General features: G+C 38.4%; 1 protein-coding gene across 5 annotated transcripts in view; it reads left to right on the top strand.

The window, feature by feature from the left end:
• Positions 1–12,557, top strand: part of ect2 (epithelial cell transforming 2) — a 35,675-nt gene extending 23,118 nt beyond the window's left edge. For 3 of the 5 annotated variants that reach the window (XM_044129819.1, XM_044129820.1, XM_044129821.1), the window contains 3 exons: positions 2,763–2,870; positions 4,688–4,822; positions 8,741–9,260. In XM_044129819.1, coding sequence (XP_043985754.1) covers positions 2,763–2,870; positions 4,688–4,822; positions 8,741–9,241 — 744 coding nt within the window. In that variant the 3' untranslated portion in view covers positions 9,242–9,260. Of the gene's footprint in view, positions 1–2,762; positions 2,871–4,687; positions 4,823–8,740; positions 9,261–11,426 lie in introns of those variants that run through there. The other 2 variants (XM_044129822.1, XM_044129823.1) reach the window with 1 other exon arrangement.
• Positions 12,558–14,895: the final 2,338 nt, after the last annotated feature.

Genomic DNA, 14,895 nt, shown 5'->3' with positions numbered 1-14,895 from the left:
AGAGAGCGGAGGTCTAATAACTCATCCTCAGCAACTTGTTTTTCTATACTTCAAAGCGAAAAAGTTTTTCTCACAATCAAATTCATGTCATGTTTTTTTCTTTCACCCTAACATCAAACTGGAAGAGAAAGTATTTTAGAACCTGTCTTGATAGTTGTGGATGAGGAAATGTTCAAGGTCAGCTACAGATTTCCACAGATTTGGCTCTAGTATTTCACTGCAAGGCAGTCTGCAGGTTGTGCTGCAGCCTGTTCAGACACAAGAAGGAGCAGAAGAACATTTTTGTGGCATTTCAGGGCTTCCCCCAGAAAACTTAGCAAGTTTGGGAGTCGGGGCGCCGAGACGGTCCACCGTGTTTTTGTATTAAAAGATGTTAAGTTGACAGAAAAAGTAAAAATATTACTGGGTTAGGAATATGTTGTATGTTACGGGAAAATATCACCAATGAAATGCTATTTAACTCCACAACTTGGCTTAAAAACAACTAATCAAAAAATACAATTATTATGAATATCAAATATTTGCACTTCTGTTTGATCCAAATTAAGTCAGGGTCTCCATATGCCCCCCCCCCAGGGCCAGGCTTCAGGGGCCACATCAATGCCTTTATTTTAACATAGACCACAGACATATAAATGTAGCATTTGTTTATTGAGAGGATCAATGCTGCTGAATTTGATTTAATGGTTTCAGCATATATAAGTTAAAAGATTTTAAATTGTTACATTTAAAATCTTTTAACAATGTCCTTAAAATCTTAAGGACCTGGCAAGTTTACTTTGTAAAAGTTCAAAGAACAATATTCATGGTTAGATGGGTTTGTTAAAATAGCAACAATCTGATGCTGAGTTTAATCTTTGAGTTTGAGTTAGTTCACAGATACAAATTAGTAAACTGCAATTATAATTTATTGATTTTTAGGTTGGCCAATTAAACTGCTCCCCTTCTCCCAGATTAAATCAAACATAAAGCTGTTAGAGGTGCTGATGTTTTTAGCAGTAATAGGGGCCCCTAAGTCAAATTCTGCTCAAGGACTCGTATAGCCTTGGACTGGACTGCGCAAAGATGCGCAACAAACAGGAGATTTCATTTAATGCTGCTAATGTGGCTTAAGTAGCTCTTACATTTCACGTCTGTTGAGTTTTTTATAAGAGTCACAAAAACTGTTTTGATTGCTCAAGTTTATGTTGAGAGTTTTTCAGATCTCTGCACGCATTAATGCTGTCTAAGTGGGCCAAGCATTAGGTATGGTTTGATGCATTGTGTAGCCGGAAAAATAATACTAATAATAAAATAATATAAAACGAGCGTGATGCGTAACTACAAGGAGAGCACGAAAGTTCATCACCGGGCTGAACCTGCATGATGAGGTTAGCGCCATTTCGTTAACCATTAACGCTCCGACCAACTGGGACCATAGACATAAACTTTACAGGGAAGCCACACGCTGGGAGCAGTATTGAGATGTAAACGCCGTACATAATTCTGTCCACAAAGATAAATCATTCTCACCAATTGCTCAATGGGCAAATGGCTGCAAACATATGCGCGAATACAAGTTATTACTGCAGTTCACAGAGATGTGCAACCAGAGCTAACGTGGTTCGTTTTAAACTCTTATCTTGATATAGAGTTCTCCAAAGAAAAATAACTACCCACACTGGGTTGATGTAAATATCCATACAGGTCAGCTTGTGTCCATTTCGAGTGAAAGGAGGCGCTCGGGATCTGCTCTGAGGTAAACTTAATAAAGCAGCTGCAGTTCGCAGAGGTGCTAGGTGTGTGACTGGTCCACTCTCTGGCTTTAAATGCAGAAATTATAAGCCTTCTAGAAATAAATCTGTTCTGCGAGTGAAACGCTCAGAACAGAGACGCTTGCAATCCGGCTTAAAGATTTATCCCTAAAAAAAAGCAATTTTTATTTTATTTTTTTTTTTTCACCAATTATTAATTTTTCTAAAAATAAAAACAAGCGATGCTTAGCCTGGCGAGGGACCTAGCAAAGCATGGTGGGCCGCCAGGCTGACGATACACTGGGGGAAGCCCTGCATTTAGTGTGTTGACTTTTGTTATACAGGGTGAACTTTCTGTAAACACTGACAGGTGATAATGACCAGAAAAACCTTTGATTCCTTGTATGTGTGAGATAACACCATGAGTCTGGGAGCTGACAAAACAGCAACATTTTCTTTTATTGTTTCCAGTTGCATCAACAGAAATGCATCAGTTCTCAAACTGGATGAAGACTTTTGAATACTGTTTGAATCATCATAGAAACAACTCAACAGCTATTACATTGAGGCCATCTGATATATGAATAAATGATTTTTGTGTGAATTATAATCTAGAGGACTGGACTGGCTGTTTTTGTTACGCTATTTGTTCAGTTTCTTTTTTTCTTTCTGTCACTGAAACATGAAGCATTCTGGCTCGGGTAAATGAAACCAAGCTGCTGCACTTAGCAGAACAGGCAGCAGGGGGCGTTGTTGTCCTCCATTCGTTGTGTTGCCCCACAGCTGCATTCCTAATTTTTTTTCACTGGGTCAGTGTTGCAGTGTGAATACCAACAAGAGAGATCTTTTCTGGTTAAAAAGCCTCTGCAGAGACAAATTTCCCTCTGGATGTGAGATCAGCCTTGCATCCTATTGCTGCTCTGACTCTTCCTGTTGGTTCTGCTGTAGCCATCTCCACTGATCACACCCTTCAGGTTCAGATTGATCAGATTAAGATTAAAGTTGTGTTCATTTTTGTCTTGTAACTAGGAGGATCTGATTCAGTGCACAGAGCCAGACTCACTGCAGGTCACCACTAAGGATATGGACAGCACACTAAGCAAAGCTTCCAGAGCCATTAAGAAGACCTCAAAAAAGGTAATGGCTCATTCCTATGACTATAACTGGCAGCTGCTTCTCAGTACACCACATACATAGGTCACAATAGGCCCATCACTTTCATAAAAAAAAATAACATCCAGACATTGGATTTGAATATCTGCAGATTTTATTTTCTTGATTTAGACATTTTACCTCTCATCTTCATGTTGAGACAAAATCATGTACAGATGTACAGACAAAAATCTGTAATAACCAGTTTACTTGGGTCCAAAAATTTTCTGAGCATATCTGTTCAGAATGGCGTTGTATGTGGCTTTAACAACATTCAGAATTTTGTTTTTTACATATTTCCTAAAACTGTCACCATGTTGTGACAGTGATTCATGAGAAGTGCCAAGGTGATTGACAACACCAAGACCCGCCTCACCACAGTGAAAAAAGCTCACTGACTGTGGCCTCACTAACTACATATGAACAATGAAATTAAGTAATAGCCCTTAAATTTACCAAATCACTTCATTCTGCTGTAAGTGTCTAAACTTAGAGAGTGAACTCCTAAACTTTATTCCTACTTATCATCCCGTCTTATTTGGTTTGCTGTAATTTAGCAGCGGTTTTCCACCTCATCCCTGAACCTTCTCTTTCTTTTTTCTTTTTCTCTTGAAACCTAAATAGAGAGTTTGTTCTCCTGGGCTTCTGAGGTATCAGTTAAACAAAGTTTTTGGTGCATTTTAATAGATATTTTCACAATGTTGCATCGTGAGCTGTTAAATGCACACATATATGAAACGTTTTTTTATCTCTTATGATTTTTTATCTTTTTTTGGAATTTTGTTTTTGTAGGCTGGATTGAGTCTGAGAGGAAATGGGGAAGGAGTATTGGTGTGACTAGGGGGTTGTGGATTGAAAGTTGTTATTTTGTCCAAATTTACTGCTTCATTTTTGACATAGGGCCACTGTGAAAGAAAGAAGCCATTACTCCAAAAGCAACATAAAACATGGCCTATAAACTTGTCTCAGATATATCAGCTCTGACAGTAGGAATGATCCAGAATTCCAGCAAGCTCTTCTGAGAATCTTCTGGAAGGAAAATTTTTGTCAGAACTATTACAGTTTATAAGAGAGTTCTACAAAAAATTAAGGGAATGAGCAATTAAAGTAACTAAAAACCTCAAAACATGTTCATAAATCCTGATATTGTTCATCACTTGCTATCGGAGGACCTCTTTACTAACAGGGTTGAGATATTTATCTGTTTGAAGGGATTTCTTTTATGTTCATAAGAAGACTGAGATGGTCAGTTTTTCTGTAGCTTTAACTCTGACTGGAGGAGTAAAAAATAAAAAAATCCAAAATCAGTAAACCCTTGTTTACTGTAACAGTTTGCAAGGATTTAGAGTTTTATGTTAAGCATAACTAGTGTGCACTTATTTTCCAATCAATTGATCATGCTGGATTTTCTTAAAATTTGGTAAACTATGATCGGCCGATTTTATTTACCAAACAAAGGTTTGATAATCAGCCCCTCCCCCCCACCCCCACCAACCAGGTTACCTCTGCACTGGACAGTTAGCAGTCACCCCACTGTTGCCAATGTAGCAACTTCGATGCTGTATATAAAAATATCAGTATCAGCCAAAGTTAGAATCATCAGATTTCTGTGATTAAAGATAATTGATCTGCCAGAAACTGCAATCGGTGCACCTTTAGTCGTATGAACTTCTTAGAACCATAACTCAAACTAGTTTTTGTTGGTTTCTTCATGATTATTTTAGCCACCATGTTACTTTTAAGAAAACTAACGGACATGTCTTAAAAACAAAAACACATAACTTGTTTGTTGTTCCATTTAGGTAACAAGGGCATTTTCTTTCACTAAGACCCCCAAGCGTGTCCTCCAGAGGGCCTTCTTGGCCAACACCACTCCAGATGAGAAAAGTCAGAGGCTGAGCTGTGAGAACCGGGTCTGCAGTAGCTCAACGTTGGCTGTAAGTCTAATTTATTTTTATCGGTCTGTCATAGAGATGGCCTTGATACTGACAGGCTTGGATGATTTGTGCACACGGCCTTCTTTTTATTCAATATATTTGTCATGTTTGAACATGAACGCAGTTCTGATGCAATTTCTGTTCTGACAAATGGGGACCAATCTATGGCTTTGTTTCTGCTGGGCTTGCCTAAAATCTTAGAGATCAAAATAATATGGTGAGTTGTTCCTCCTCATGGAACTGATTACAAAGTAAATCTTTATTCTTAGTCATCAGTGTAATAGCGGTTATCTTTTAGGCACATCAAGCAGTTTCTTAACATTGGGACTTTGTTCCTTAAGCCAGATTGCTGCTCTTGATTCATGAGAACGGACCTTTGCTTTATGTGTTGTTGCCACAAGAGGCTGTCTGCTGTGTTTTGGTTTTTGCTATGTTTCCTGTATGTACATATGAGAAGATGAAACCTGTTGAATCAAACTCCATACAAACTCTGAGACAATCATTCCTCCTGATCAGTTTTGCTTACTGATAGTAATGGATACTGTGTCTCTCCATTTCCACTCTCAAGGAGCGGTGAATGTTGATTGTTCTCCTCTGATAAACTATTCCAAAACAATGTTTTTTTGTATTCTCTAAGTCACAAAGTTGTTCCTAAATCCAAATGATGGCCAGAAAGAGGAACAGGATAGTGGCACATTATGACTAAGGATTCTACAACATTGTTTCAACACTTTTCTGATGCTCTTTCTGTCAGAAATATGTTGGCAGCAGTTTGTGGCTCTCCTTGAGCATAATGTCTAATCAGTCTGCTTTTATTGAACGGCTCAACAGAAAAGGTAACGCACCCAACTGCTCTGCTACCATACAGGCACAAAGCGGCTGATACCTAAATTATTTACTCATGCTCCTTTCATTCCTGCTTGCTACATGCATATTGCGCGCTTTGATATTCCAATGATAAACTTGCACTACATTGCGCAGCGCTAATTGAAAACATTTATGAGGGAATATGTTCTTAAATTTTTTTTTAAAATATCCAGCCCCTAAGTAGTTCTGATACTAACTGGATATAGGACAATCCTTACGGCAAACATCATGATGTCCAAACCACCTTAATTAGTTTTACGTCTGCTGTTAAAAAAATATATTTTTGTTGTTTTTTTTCTTTAGAACTGTCAGTGAAACAACCTTTAGGGAATATAATCCTGCCTCTCACTCAAAGCACTAGAGCAGTACTAAAATTTACTAGAAATCCTACAAAATAATGAAGCTCAAACCGCCTCCGGGTCTGACAGAACAGTGGCGCTTTGACGAGATGCTATACCTTCAGTAGTGATGTGCGGTGAGCTTCATAGTTGGTGAGGCACTGACTTAATCAAAATCAGATTTCCAAATATAGGCCCTCTGCTGCCGTAGAATATTCCGTTAACTCAATCAAACTTGGACATGTAGATACTGTTAATTTTGTGCTATGCTCCACAGCAAAGGGAAAAACCGTTAAAGTTCAACTCAAAACCACTTCCTTCTCGCTACACACAGGCTTGTTGCCATAGTCACTGACAACAACACCACAAAAAAAAAAACGCTTAAATATTTCCCACACAAAGAGCAGAACATTCAGTCTGTTGCAGTAGTATGGTTTTAGGCTTACTGCTTATTTTTCTGTTATTAATAAATGATTGCTGTGGTACGAAGAGAAAAATATATCGCTTCACTTAAGTGTATGGCTAGCTCGCTATTACTGTCTCTTACTCTGCAGTTGTGAAGTCACAGCTTCCTGCTGTTTCACCAGATGCGCTTCTGAACATTTGAATGGAAAATTTCAAAAGTTCAGCAATTTTGAAGGAAAAATAATCAAAATTGGTTAAGCTAAATGAAAAATAAATACTTTATAGTTCAAACCACAGAGTGAAAATACCAATATAAATTATTTTATCATTATATATTACTTTCCCATGATAGGTGAGGCTCTGCCTCCCCTGACCGCACGTCACTGACCTTCAGCAAACTCCTTCTGCAGCTTTCAAATAAACACAAAAACAGATATTTAACAGTATCAGAACATAAAAATTACATACTTTCACCATATATTTTTGTCCAAGAATGTCTTTCTTTTTAAAGACGTTTAAAAAGAAAAATACATAGTTATTTAAATATCTTTGAAATGTACTGTTTAGTGGTTTTTCATATTATCAGTTATACATTTTCTCTTGTATAGCAAATGTATCAATGTGTCATCAAGACCAGGGCTTAAACTGAAATTTTCTCTTGGTTTGGTATTGCCTTATTGGACCACAACATTACTACAGCTGGACTACATAGGTCAAGCTTAGCTATGCTAGTAGACAATCTCTTTCCCCCCTCGTCTGTGGTGGCGCTACATCAAGAATAACTTCAGGAACTGACACAAAGACCTCTGAAGAAGACACTGGAAAAGTGTGAGATTGTAGCGATTGTTGGATTTCTCTTTTGTTTTTGACTAAAGACCATGAGCCATTTCTTCTGCTAGCTCTCGGCACACACATTTGTTATGGTTTTGTTTACCCGCAATGCCCTGCAATGTAGTCCATTACATGCTTCTGGAGCAATCTCCAATCAACTTGGTATTCACACATGCTTTTGAACCGCACCAGAGTTTATTTCAATTGAACCAAGACCTAGGTTTGTATACAGACCATTGTTCACTTTTTTGGTCTGCGTCAGAGTTTGATTACACAGTCACACCTCCCCTAACAAACTAGAAGTGGATTAAAGCAGACTAAACAGGGATGGTGTGAATGAACCCTTACATTTGGAAGATTTATATGGAACTATTGATTTTGTGGCCTTGACGTTAGGTTGCGCTACAGGGGAAATCAGTGGAGAGTGATGTTTTGGTCAAGTAATTCATGTAAAAGACTCTTTGACACCCATCATCTGTAGCAATAAAATCCCTCATGGACCATGTTTGTATGAACACCTGTTCATTTGACAGAGACAGATGCTCAGGCCATTGGGGCAGCTAGTGAGGAGTCATGCATCAGAATGGAGAAAAAAAGGGGACATCAGTGATCGCAGGGAGATTCTCACAACACATTGAAACCTGAAGCAGATAGATTTCAGCAGCAGCAGACCCTACTGGCTAACATGCTTGTCAGCTTGGAGTCGGTGCAGCCCTAGATTGGGGAATGTTTCCAACACTTGGTTGACTCTATGGCACAAATAAGGAGAATCTCATGAGATGTCCAGTGAGCACAAATCCTTTATCACCTCTGGTGATTCCCAGTACCAAAAGTATTTTTATAGTGGGGTAATGTGCCCTTTAACACAAGTTTTCAGAAATAGTCACACTGATAGATGTTTAGCTGCTCTCAATTTCTCCAGTTCTGGTCAGCTGTGAGTATGGAAAAAGTTGAGATGAAACAACTCAACAACCCCAAAACGCCCCACTTGGTGTTTTGGGTTTTGAACAGATCTTCTTGGTGTGGGACGACATGCAGGATTCTGGTAGATCCAGTAGAGTCTGTACTTGTACATCAAGAAGGTTTGCAGCACAGTTAGGACAAAATCAATATTAGAAAGATGTTCATAAGGAGGTACCTGCTTTGTTATTGAACATGTCTGGTGTGTTCAATAACAACACACCAGCTGGATCTTAAAGCTTGACTCCTTGAAGCCTCTGCCCTGAATCTGTTCATGAAGGGTGAAAAGTGTTGCAAAGTTGAGCCTGTTGGGGAGGAAACAAGCTCAACTATCTGAAAGATACAAAACATTACTTTCAAAGTATAGGTTCAAAACTCTTTAAAGATGTTTATTTTATAGTTGAAATGTTTTGTTGGACTTGAATGGTTCTCACTAATTTTTCTTTTTGATATTGTGGCTGCTCCTTTCATGTCCCAACCTGTTCTCCATGTGTCTTCCTTCTGTTGAGCACCTTAGATGCCCCGTTCTGCTTCCACATTCAGTCTGAACGAATCTACCAAAAACAGTGCTGTGGTCCAGCGCTCTAACTCTTTGGATCATGCCCCTGCCAAGCCTAGAATCCCTGTGTGTAAACGTAGCCCCTGCACGCCAGCCAAAATACACTCCTCCCACAGCGCATCAGACTCTGGTGGTCCTGAACTCAAATACAGCTCTGTCATCCAAGAATACAAGTCCACCTTTCATTCTGTACCAACGATTCAACCCAAGTCAATCCCACAGAAATCCATCTTCACACAAGCTGGTCATGGCTCCCCTCATCTTAAAAATATCCAACCACAATCTGGCCAGGATCTGTCCAAACGTCTTCCCTCTGGAGGTTTTCAGCCAAGAAGCCCAGATCCTCAGCCTGTTACCATGAATACCAGGACTTTTTTCGTGCCTGGATCCTCAAGTGGAGCCACAGTCTGCTGTACTGACCAGTCCTCGCAGAGTGATGCTGATCTAAACCGCCACTGACGTTATTCCTGCAGTCCCATGTGAGCAAAGTTTACCTGTTGTCTGGTCTCTTCTAAGGGTTCACCAATACTGATTCTAATGTACGGTTCACCTTCACTCATTGGTGTGTTCTGTTTGACACTAACGAAACAAATGGCACTGGTGATATCTTAGACCAACATCAACTCCTTAGAAGCTAAGACATACTGGTATATTTTACTTTTTGTGCACTTTTAATAGAGGATTGTAATATTACTACCACAGATATTCCTGAAGAATTAGGACTGAAGTCATCTTTTAATTTCTTAAACATGTTTCTTCTAAATGGAAGGAATATTAACAGTATGGAGTGGCCCAGCCAGAGTTATGACTATAATCTTCTACAGAATCTAAAGATTAGGAAAATGGGTGGGAGGCCCTCCAGAGGTAAAAGGTCCTTTGTTTTATCTTTTGAAAGTGCTGGTCAATTTTTTTATTATTATTATTGAAAATAGACCTCCTGATTGACTGGAAATCATTTTAAAGTTATATCAGCCAGACATGAAGAACTTTGATCTTTACTGATTAGAAATAGAGTGGCTTTAGAAAATATTGAAATTCCTTACTTCAGAGATCATTTGCAGTCTGCTTTATCAAGCTTATGTATGTGCCTTTCCATCTATCCAGCCGTCTGGTCTTTCTTCTTTTCTGGCATTGTTGTAGAACATCTTATATAATAACTTGGTGAACTTTCAAATTGATATTAAAGAAAACCTCTCAAAAAAATGGAAACTTGAATCTGAAATAGATGTAAATTTAAGATATTTGAAAGACATGGATGACTTTATTTTTGCATGCTGTTGAGTTCATGTAGAAGGGATTAGTTAGTTGTGTTTCTACATTGCTTCTTTTTTTTCCGTTTGAAATGACAAATAAAACTGCCAGAGGCCACTGGAGCAGCACATTCATAGGTTAAAATCAGAAGTGGGCGGGCGGGTCCATCCAAAATATGAATATTGATACCAAGTCAGTATAAGATTGATATGTTAGATTCAGATTCCCTCTTGAAGTTTTATAGTTTCCAGACTCTACTTTATGGATTTTTATTTGCTCTCAAATAGGAATGTGCAATATATATGACATATGGTAGAAACAATAGAAATTTGAGTCATGAGAGAGACCTGCAGTCTACTAGCCAACCGCGGTAATGCTTATTGATGTCATAACTGGCCGGCATCAATACAGAGCAAGTGGGAAGCAGTGTGGCTGAGAGCGCAAAGGAAGAGCTTGTTAAAAAGGCTGGTACAAATACGCAAATTATCTGGACCTAGTTCGAGTTTATCCTTTTGTGGTCTCGGCATGGCGCTCAGAAGGAGCACTGCAGATGTCAAGGTCAGACAGTAAGGATACAGGGGTTAAATGCGCAGGTGAAGTAAGTGTGAAACTGCCAGGATGTGCACAAGGTAAAGTGTCTCTTAACCCTCCTGCTGTCTTAGTGCAATACTCAGTAGGAGCACGGCAAATATCACGGTCGGACAGTGAGGAAACACCTTGGGGCGGGGTGACGGTCTGACTGTCTTTCCAAAACAACCAAAATGTTTTTTGTGCCCCTTTAATTGTTAATTGTTTGCTCACAAAAAAAGAACTGGTGAGGTTTAAATGATCCCATGTCTTTAGACTGCCAGACGGTTAAACTGTAAAACCAGGAGCAGAAAAATGTAATGTGCAAAGTCTGTGGAAGAGAGGAATACAAGCAATTTATTTTACCAGCTTAAAATGAAGCATGGGCTTGAATACCAGCAACGCTGTGCTATGCAGTTGACGATAAGGTCCAGGCACAACATTGTAAGAAAATGCAGAATTCAACGCAGAAACGTCCAAATTCTGTTTGAACAGAATTTGTATTCACAGAAATACATAAAAACACACCTACTGTTAAGAATAAAACGTATCGGTATTGGCAATACTTATCCTATATTTATCTATCGGATCAATACCTAAATATGCAGTATTACACCTCTAAGAAAAATTATTACATGCAAGTCCCACTATCAGATTTCAAAGAACTGAACTCCTATTCTTTGCAAATAACTCATTTTAATAACCTAAATCTGTTAGTTGCAAATATGGGGAAAAAAATTAAATTTCTATTTGTTTTTGTCCATATTCCTATTAATGAGTTGTGTTTTTATTTTTGTTTTTGACTTTTTGGGGGGGTTTTTTGCAGGCGCACCACTCCCCCTCCATGGTCAACCTGCCAACCATGTTTGAGAGGAAGTACCACACATTCTCCCGGTCATCCACCCATCTCTTCTGATATGTCACTGGTTGGTGAACCAGCTTCCTCCACCACCAAGATAAACTCAGAAAATGTGTTTTCTGGTTAAATCAACAGTAATCTCAGGGCCAACTCTTCCATGTTTCCACGCTGAAGCTCTGAACAGTCTTTCCACATGCAGAAAATGTGACGGTATTTTGGAGAAGGAATCTGCAGAAAGGACATAATGATATTTGCCAGTATCAGAATTGTCCTGTTTCCATAGCAGGATGAAGACGATGAACCAGTTCTTCATCCCGATGCAGGTTCTGAAGCCCAGCCCATGGATGTGGCTGGTATTGTGAATGGCATGTTGTCATGCTGAGGTTCACTGCACACTGAAAAAAGAAATGAAGGAGACTCTTTTAGTTAAATTTTGCTGATGTCCTGATCAACAAGTACCACTTCTGTTCATCTGATTGGTCAGTTCATATGTTGTTGACACGCTGCTGTTAAATATCCTCCATGACTAGCATTACTTGCTTTGTTTATTGACACATTCACAATGAATAGATTGAGAGTACATATTAGTTTGTCCCTCGTTGTCCCTGGACTCTAACATGTTTGCTAATGCGATTGTAGTTTCAAAGATGAGGCTTTTTTTAAACCAATTACTCTTCAGCTGTTCCTGTAATAACAAAGTTTAATTTTTCTCTCACTGACTTAATTTTCTTTAATATTTGACAAACGTCTAAACTGACATTTTTTTAGTGGGAAAAAGTGTTTTTACCTTTAACTTCAGCTCTTTATTTGACCTTTATTTTCTGCATGTAAACTATTATAGTTCACAACTTTTATAAAGCTGTAAACACGAGGTTGGGAAAAATAAAAGCATAATAGTCCGCTTCTATTTATACCCAATAAAGTCTGCAATGTGTGCAAAGGGCTGTTGTATAAGTGTGCATATTTATTTTTTCATGAATAGTTAGACTGTGGCCAATCTTTTTATTGCTATTTATGTTCATTCTGATTTTGTCTGTCATTATGTTTTACTGTTTGTCACTCGTTATTTTATCTCTATATTAAATGCACTTAAACTTGGCTATGTGTTTGTATTTTATAAACAAACTGTAAAAATTGCTCCAAATTTTAATTTGTTGGGTTGGTGATTAAATATGGGAAGTCAGTGGCATTCAAATAAATGTTTCTTCTCTTTGTTGGAAAAATGTTTTCAAATGTGTATAAGTGCTGAAATTTTAGATTAATTAATCCCGATATACTGATCAGTGAGATTTAAAAGTGCTGTTAGTGCCGCTGCATACCGAGTATCACCCATGGGAGAATTTCTTTATTTAAATGGGTTAATTTTTCTAAGGAATACACAGTGAGAGTATTGTGATTTTGTGAATTACAGGATTTTTAGAGCGATAATCCGTTGCCCTTCCATGGAAGCATGCAGCATCCAGGTGAACATTAAAACACTTTTCCTGTTTTCATTTAAAAGTCGTGTCAACGTTGCTGCTTTGATATACTACATCACTGTCAAAACATGTACAAAATCCCTCAATAGGACATAAAATATTTGAAAGCCAGACACCCTTGACCTGACAAGTGAATCACAATAAGGCCTAGCTGGTGTAATCCTGAACTGATGTGGTGAAGCTACCAGTAGCAGGAGTGCAGAGCTGTGCCAAAAAGCTAACAAATACTTAAGAGAAGAGCTGCCATTGATACCAATACAGTTGCAGCATGTTTTAAAGTTACACATCTCAGTTTTTAGCATGTGCATATAGGGAATAAAGTTTACCTTTGAGCAAACGCCCCCCTACGGAATGGCAGCGCACCTGTTTTGTAAATTTTACTGCTGGCGCGCCCTGCCGTCCCCTGAACATCCCGGTTGAGAAACACTAACTTAAAGGATGATTTTGTCACCAGAAAAATGTGTGGGATGTAAACAGTCTTGTCTTTTACTGCTGTTTCATGTGTGCCATCTCTGTGCAAATTGAAATCTTTAACATAATATCCTCTGCATGTGGAGCAAATTTAGAACCAGATCTGACCGTCTGGTTTGGTGCAGATCAAATCTCAAACGAGTTTAATCTCATAAGATTAACTTAGTCACAGTTTCATTTTTTTGTAAAGTTCCCAGAGATGATATTTGTTGTGAAATGGTGCTGTAGAAATGAACTGAATTGAATTTACTCAATGAAGAGACTACATTGCTGTCAATGTTCGTATGTGCTAAATGTCAGTCATCTCAGCAGGTGCCCACCATGTGAGGCATACGTTGTGCTGTTTATAGCATGCTTAGAGACAACACGTGGTGTTGCTTTCATGTACTCCTGGATTACACATTGCTTGACCTGATTTAAACCCACACACAAAACTCCATTAAATTCTGTTTGATGCTCACAAACTGTTTAGACTGACCATCAGATGCTCTGGCAACTGCCCAAAAGCATTAGTTTCTGTTTGTGATGCTAGCTCCTGGCAAATCAAATTATGTATAGTAGAAAGCAGATATTTACAAACACTGTTAGAAAATAATGAACTTTTTTTTTGTCATTGTCTGATGTGAAGTCCAAGTAAACTTTTCCTAATTTAGTTGATTTCATTTTGCTAGATTTCACAAACTTTATTGAGATGTTTCCATCCATTTCCTTTAGTATTTTGGATGCAGACCCTTTCTACACTTGTCTTGGGTCAGATGTTTCAGTCAGCGTTTTTGTGCCAAAACTCGTTCATTTTTGGAACACAGAACTTGTCTTATTTCTGAACGTTATGACTGCAGGACATTTGGTTGTTCATGATACTTTTGCATAGTTATTTGAACAGGTCAGAGAAGCATGTCGGGCATCTGCATTTTGTGGCCATATGGAAAGAATTAGACTTTGTGAAGGTTCATATTTTCATCATATGAGCTTCCCCATATTGTTTCAATTGAAGTTTATTTTAGTTTATGGAAAAAAACGTAATTATAAAAATTCTCTCTTGATATTCTGACATTTTGCTAAACATTTTGGCAAACATAACTGACCTAATGCAGAAAATGTTTAGTCAGATTTCATTTCAAACTGGCATTTAAAGAAGTCATATTGTTGAACAATGTATGGACATTTTTGGTTTGAATTGGAGATAGTCAACACTGGTCTGCATGACAACCAAACAATCACCAAGCTGGATCAGTCTTTCTCTCTTGTGTTCATTTCCTTGCTATCATCAGCTGGTGTTTCCAAAGGTTTGTATTCTTCCTCATTCTGAGCATGTCAGGGACAAACAGGGTTCAAGTGGCCAAAAGGAACATCAGCTTCAGGACCAAAGCCAGACCTTCCAACGTCAGGTTGAACACTTCAGCACTGATCTCCAGCTTCTCCAGTGACTTTCTGAGCTTTGCCACAGATACAACATGGGATTAAAAGGTTCTCTCCACTGGGTTAAC

The sequence above is a fragment of the Gambusia affinis genome, linkage group LG10 (genome assembly GCF_019740435.1).
Source record: "Gambusia affinis linkage group LG10, SWU_Gaff_1.0, whole genome shotgun sequence".
NCBI lineage: Eukaryota > Metazoa > Chordata > Actinopteri > Cyprinodontiformes > Poeciliidae > Gambusia > Gambusia affinis.
The sequence above is the reverse complement of the archived record's forward strand: the minus strand, read 5'-3'. Positions and strand labels throughout refer to the sequence as shown.